The 7,532-nt window shown below is 41.3% G+C and overlaps 1 protein-coding gene across 1 annotated transcript; it reads left to right on the forward strand.

Annotated features, from left to right (window-relative positions):
* Nucleotides 1-6,023: 6,023 nt before the first annotated feature.
* On the forward strand, nt 6,024-6,953 carry LOC308676372 (olfactory receptor 4Q3-like; the record flags this gene model as incomplete). The annotated part of the gene is made up of 1 exon (XM_081342185.1): nt 6,024-6,953. The coding sequence occupies one exon, from the start codon at nt 6,024-6,026 to the stop codon at nt 6,951-6,953; it is 930 nt and encodes a 309-aa protein (XP_081198311.1).
* Nucleotides 6,954-7,532: the final 579 nt, after the last annotated feature.

Genomic DNA, 7,532 nt, shown 5'->3' on the forward strand with positions numbered 1-7,532 from the left:
CCCCTCAGGTCGGAAGGCATCCAATATGCTACTGGGGAAGAGCAGAGGGCTAGTACTAGTAGCGCCAGAAAGAATGAAGCGACTGGGCCAAAGCCGAAAGGACGTTCAGCTGTGGATATGTCTGTTGGTGAAAGGAAAGTCCGATGCTGTAAAGATTTTTTCTCCATAGGAACCTGGAATGTAAGATCCATGAATCAAGGAAAGCTGGACGTGGTCAAACAAGAGATGACAAGACTAAACATCGACATCTTAGGTATCAGCGAACTAAAATGGACAGGAATGGGTGAATTTAATTCAGATGACCATCAGGTATACTACTGCGGGCAAGAATCCCTTAGAAGAAATGGAGTAGCCTTCATAGTCAATAAAAAAGTAGGAAAAGCAATACTAGGATACAATCCTCAAAATGACAGAATGATCTCAGTTCGAATCCAAGGCAAACCATTCAATATCACAGTAGTCCAAGTCTATGCCCCAACCACCGGTGCTGAAGAGGATGAAATTGATCGGTTCTATGAAGCTCTACAGCACCTTATAGAAATAACACCCAAAAATGATGTCCTTATCATCATGGGGGATTGGAATGCTAAAGTAGGAAGCCAAAAGATAACTGGAATAACAGGCAAGTTTGGCCTTGGAGTACAAAATGAAGCAGGGCACAGGCTGATAGAATTTTGTCAAGAGAATACGATGGTCATAGCAAACACTCTTTTCCAACAACCCAAGAGACGGCTTTACACATGGACATCACCAGACGGTCAACACAGAAATCAGATTGATTATATGCTCTGCAGCCAAAGATGGAGAAGCTCTATACAGTCAGTAAAAACAAGACCAGGAGCTGACTGTGGCTCAGACCATGAGCTTCTTGTTGCAAAGTTTAGGCTTAAATTAAAGAAAGTAGGGAAAAGCGCTAGGCCAGTCAGGTATGAATTAAATCATATCCCTGTTGAATATACAGTAGAGGTGACAAATAGATTTAAGGAATTAGATCTGATAGACAGAGTGCCTGAAGAACTATGGACAGAGGTTCGCAACATTGTACAAGAGGTAGCAACCAAAACCATCCCAAAGAAAAAGAAATGCAAGAAAGCAAAATGGCTGTCTGAGGAAGCTTTGCAAATAGCTGAGGAAAGGAGGGAAGCGAAAGGCAAGGGAGAAAAAGTAAGATACGCCCAATTAAATGCAGAATTCCAAAGAATAGCTAGAAGAGATAAGAATGTCTTCTTAAATGAACAATGCAAAGAAATAGAAGAAAACAATAGAATAGGGAGGACCAGAGATGTTTTCAAGATAATTGGAGAGATGAAAGGAACGTTTCATGCAAAAATGGGCATGATAAAGGACCAAAATGGCAGGGACCTAACAGAGGCAGAAGAGATTAAGAAGAGGTGGAAAAATTACACAGAAGAACTATACAAGAATGAGCTTAACGTCCCTGATAATCACAATGAGGTGGTCACTGACCTCAAGCCAGACATCCTAGAATGTGAAGTGAAGTGGGCCTTAGAAAAGCTGAGCAACTACAAAGCTAGTGGAGGTGACAGTATTCCAGCTGAGCTATTCAAAATCTTAAAAGACGATGCAGTAAAAGTGCTACACTCAATTTGCCAGCAAATTTGGAAAACTCAACAGTGGCCACAGGATTGGAAAAGATCAGTTTACATTCCAATTCCAAAGAAAGGCAGTGCCAAAGAATGTTCAAACTATCGCACCATTGCACTCATTTCTCATGCTAGTAAAGTTATGCTTAAAATTCTACAAGCTAGACTCCAGCAGTATGTGGATCGAGAACTACCAGAAGTACAGGCAGGATTTCGAAGAGGCAGAGGAACTAGAGATCAAATTGCTAACATATGCTGGATCATGGAGAAAGCTAGAGAGTTCCAGAAAAACATCTACTTCTGCTTCATTGACTATGCTAAAGCCTTTGACTGTGTGGATCATAACAAACTGTGGCAAGTCCTTAAAGAGATGGGCATACCAGACCATCTTATTTGTCTCTTGAGAAACCTATATGCGGGCCAAGAAGCAACAGTGAGAACTGGACACGGAACCACTGATTGGTTCAAAATTGGGAAAGGAGTCCGGCAAGGCTGTATACTGTCGCCTTGCCTATTTAACTTATATGCAGAGCACATCATGAGAAAGGCAGGGCTAGATGAATCAAAAGTTGGAATTAAGATTGCCGGAAGAAACATCAACAACCTAAGATATGCAGATGATACCACTCTAATGGCAGAAAGTGAAGAGGAACTAAAGAGCCTCTTGTTGCGAGTGAAGAAGGAGAGTGCAAAACTTGGGTTGAAACTAAACATTAAGAAAACCAAGATCATGGCATCCGGCCCTCTCAATTCCTGGCAAATAGATGGGGAAGAAATGGAGGTAGTGACAGATTTTATTTTCCTGGGCTCCAAGATCACTGCAGATGGGGACAGTAGCCAAGAAATTAAAAGACGCTTGCTCCTTGGGAGGAAAGCCATGTCAAATCTAAACAGCACACTAAAAAGCAGAGACATCACCCTGTCAACAAAAGTGCGTATAGTCAAGGCGATGGTCTTCCCAGTTGCAATGTATGGCAGTGAAAGCTGGACCATAAGAAAGGCTGAGCGCCAAAGAATTGAAGCCTTTGAACTATGGTGCTGGAGAAGACTCCTGCGAGTCCCTTGGACTGCAAGGTGATCAAACCGGTCAGTCCTAGAGGAGATCAACCCTGACTGCTCTTTAGAAGGCCAGATCCTGAAATTGAAACTCAAATACTTTGGCCACCTAATGAGAAGGAAGGACTCACTGGAGAAGAGCCTAATGCTGGGAAAGATTGAGGGCAATAGAAGAAGGGGACGACAGAGAATGAGGTGGCTGGATGGAGTCACTGAAGCAGTAGGCGTGAGCTTAAATGGACTCCAGAAGATGGTAGAGGACAGGAAGGCCTGGAGGAACATTGTCCATAGGGTCGCGATGGGTCGGACACGACTTCGCAACTAACAACAACAACAACATGTTATTCCTAGACATTGTTCACCAAGCTCATTCTTGATGCACACACGAGTTTGGACAAAGAAGCTCAATCGCTTAGGAAGCCATGTGCATTCAGTATACTGCTTATAAATGCTTCCATTTTCTTTGTCATAGGAAGGAAGGAAGGAAATCGATCCATATTTTGGTTAGTAATGATTTGCAATCAGGATCTACTATCTTAATTTTCCATCCATGTGGGTTTGTGGGTATCATTAAGCTCTTAGAACAGAGCTCAATCATCCCACAAACATACAGGAGTTGTCCCCAAGCCAGGAGTCAAATGTCTGACATGTTACTGGATTTTAAATATGTTTCCAGAACATGATGGAGGACAGAGTTCAGTATTATCTGAAGAGCTGCCATTATCATTTTATTGCAATAATTCCATCAGCAGCCCTCTCTGATACCAATTTAAACTCCATTTCATCCTGCAACATGGGAAACAAAAGGAGACCACCACCACCACCACCCCTCCTCCTCCTCCTCCTCCTCTTGATCATCATCATCATCACCACTGTCATGGAAAAACCCACTGAAAAATACAAGAGACAGCAACACAAAACAATAATTCTTACTTTAAGATTCAGAGGTTTATTTTACTAATAATTTGGAACATAACAAGCATAATAACACAACATCACTTACATTAGTAACCCATTGCAATGAGGACCATATGGCAATAGCAGGTTCCAAAGGACAGCTAAAGGCCAATGGCCCCGAGCTGGACTTAAACTAACATTTTTATACCTTTCTTCTAAAGACCACCCTCAGATAGTCAGTATCTTGCAAAATCAGTTCCTTCCTTGTTCTTTTGTGCTGACCAGAAGTTTCCTCATGCACCTGTGTTCATCTGAAACCTCTATCCGTCTGCTACTTTCACTTCCTCATTTTCCACTGTTGCAATACTCATGTTCCAAATATACACAAAACTATCTACTTTGCAAGTTCATATTGCGCATAACTCAGCAGATTACAAATAATACATCCGTATTGTGAAATATAGAGTTCAAGCTAAGCTTTTATTCTTTTGAATCACTACTGTGGGGCCTATCTGAGGTTTGCTACAGCCTCATCTTGATAAAAGAGGAGGGGGCTGTATTTTCCATCTCCCACACCACCACCACCATCACTATCATCATCATCTAATTTATTTACTAGATTTTTCCCACACATGAGCTCAAGTGCTCCCCCGTAGTTTTCAATCAATTAACCACAACCCTAAGAAACAGGTTGGGCTGTTAGAGAAAATGGTCCAAAGTTATCAAATAAGCTTCCATGGTTGACGATAAACTAGAACTAGGTCCCCGTGCCCATTTTCAATCCTTTTAACCACTGTTCCCCATTAACTCTCATCATCATGATATAATGATGCATATTAGAAAAAAAGATGTAATAAAATCTAATCCTTTTCTTTCCATATCTTCTTTTGCTTTTGCAATTATCTTTTTTGATTGGGGACCTGGGAATGGCCTCATAAGAATGTTTCCCAAAGGTATAATAACAAGACACTGAATATTTCTTATGTGTTTCTTGGTACACTGTTGGAAGGAGAAGTAGATGTCATTCGTTGTTAGTCTGATTGCTTGCTTTTCTGAAGAGAAAAAAAGGTAATGGTGAACTTCTCCAGATGTTAACCTTTAAAGGTAAAGGTAAAGATTCCCACGCACACAAGTGCTAGTTGTTTTCAACTCTAGGGGCTGGTGCTCATCTCTGTTTCGAAGCCGAAGAGCCAGCGCTTGTCCGAGGACGTCTCCGTGGTCATGTGGCTGGCATGACTAGACGCCAAAGGTGCACAGAATGCTGTTACCTTCCCGCCGTACTGGTCCCTATTTTTCTACTTGCATTTTTACGTGCTTTCGAACTGCTAGGTTGGCAGAAGCTGGGATGAGTAACAGGCGTTCACTCTGTTATGCGGCACTCAGGATTCAACCCGCCAAACTGCCAACCATCTGATCGACAAGCTCAGCGTCCTAATCCACTGAGCCACCGCGTCCCTTGTTAACCTTTAGGTGTTACCTTTATTCCAACTTGGAGGTCCTCTTAGCAACTGGAATGAACAGGTAATGTGGGTTTCTACCACTTGGCTTCAGAAAGGGAATAGTTAATTAGAAGATAGCTGAGTAATAAACAACGGAGAGCTGCTAATTGATATTAGAGGTCAGTTTGAAAGTTTTTGAGGTCATTTTGTCAAATCAGTGAGAAAAAATTAGACCTTGACTGGGTCTAATTTTCTACTTGCATTTCTACTTGCAAGTGAACGCCTGTTACTCATCCCAGCTTCTGCCAACCTAGCAGTTTGAAAGCACATAAAAATGCAAGTAGAAATGCAAGTAGAAAATTAGACCCAGTCAAGGTCTAATTTTTTCTCACTGATGGTTAAGTTTTCTTTCTATGCTAGATTTCCTTGCTTCTTACATTTAGATCATACCTGTGCATACACCTTGGAGTATTGCTGCTGCTTATGCTACTGATCTTCATTTTTAAGTTTCCAGACATCTCTGAAATACTAATGGAAGAGATTCAGGATGTGGCTGGATAATTCTCATTTACTTCATTTCATGTTTGGCAAAAGGCAAATTACACAACATTTGGATCTCTTCAGAAAAATGTGCTTCATCAGCTAAATAGGACATTCTTTGAAAGATTTTCTGGTTCTGTCCTACAAAATGGTATGGATTAATGAAGCAAAATTTGGGTGTAAAGGAAGTTGAGAATTTGCTCTTTGGTTCAATGAAAGTTCTGGCTGTAGTCCCAGTGAGGAAATGGTAGCTACTAAAAATTGCAGAACTATAGTATCAAGAATCCACTGGATCACGGTAACTCAGACCTCTATAATCTAAGGGAAGAACCAGGAGGGTCAGCTAGTGAATAGATATTGAAACTGACATTACCTTTCTTTGTACCATATGACAAATTGGGTTCACTTTGCTGGTTACTGGGAAAACATGCTGGAAATGGCAATAGTAAATAATTGACTTTTGTCTTTGTAAGGTCCTATCAACTTCATGAATGCCTCCAGAGTCACAGAATTCACCTTCTTGGGTCTTTCCAAGTCTGGATCAACACAGTTTCTTCTATTTGTCCTGGTCACCATGTGCTATACCGGCATTCTGTTGGGAAACCTCCTCATTGTATTGATGGTGTATATAGATTCATGCCTTCTAAGGTCACCCATGTATTTTTTCTTAGCTAATTTGTCCATCCTTGATACTGCTTTGAGTTCTGTAGTTGTTCCCAAGCTGGCAACAGACTTGATCACCCAAAGCAGGACTATCTCATTTAGGGGCTGTATGTCCCAGCTCTTTTTCTTACACTTCTTTGGGGGTTCAGAGATGCTCCTCCTAACCCTCATGGCCTACGATCGCTATGTGGCCATTTGCCATCCACTGACATACACAGCCATGATGAACCGGCCACGCTGCATTAGACTGATGTGCTTTTGTTGGTTTGGAGGCCTCCTCCACTCTTCTAGCCAATTGTTCCTGGTCTTACGGCTGCCGTTCTGTGGGCCAAACGAAGTGGACAATTTCTTTTGTGATGTTCCGCAGGTAGTCAAACTAGCTTGCGTTGACACCCATGTCACTGAGATACTCATGGTGGCCAATAGCGGCCTGTTGTCCCTGGTTTGTTTCATCATCTTGCTGATCTCCTATGGCATCATCCTGAGCACACTTCAAGGCCGCTTCAAGGAGAGTGGAAGGAAGGCTCTGTACACCTGTAGCTCTCACCTGACCGTGGTCAGCCTTTTCTTCCTACCTTGCCTCTTTGTGTACCTTGTCCCCATCTTCAGCACCAGTCTGGACAAGGTGTCTTCCGTATTTTATACCACAATCACTCCTTTCCTTAATCCTATGATATATTCTCTAAGAAATCAGGAAATGAAGGAAGCAATGAGACGGGTGAAGAACAAATGTATTTTTCCCCATTGGTCTTAGAAGAATGGGAAACTATGAGTAGATGCCTCAAAAACCTTTGTGATTTTAGAGATCAGATTTTTAGGAATAATTCTTGTTATTACTAAAAGAGTAATTGCAGATCTGTTCAACATACAAGTCCAAGTCACCATGTATGGTCATTCAAATCCCCCAAGTAGAAGAGGGTGATCTTTTTCAGAGCCAATGTATGTTTGTTTGTTTAGAAAATTTACTTCACTACTCATGTTACATATGAAAAACATAATGATGAGGTCAGTTCAATAAAACCTCTCTTGATCAATCAAAAACAGGGGGCTGTAAGAAAATTATCATAATATAATAATCAAGGCATTGTATACCAAACTCAACAGCACACAGCACACATTCTGTACCTATATTCTGCAAGTAAATAGCTATTTGGAAGATCAGGTTTGCAGGTGAACGTGCACCCAAGGCTGAAGTCAAATGTTTTCTCATCTGAAGCATCATGTTCTTCCTTTTCTTTATGGGATAGATTTCCAAAAACTAAATCTCAGAAATGCAAAATCGTAAGTGTTTTCTGCATTATCCTTACATGTTTATCCAGAATGTTTTCACATA

The sequence above is a fragment of the Vipera berus genome (assembly GCF_964194415.1).
Source record: "Vipera berus genome assembly, chromosome: W".
Lineage (NCBI taxonomy): Eukaryota > Metazoa > Chordata > Lepidosauria > Squamata > Viperidae > Vipera > Vipera berus.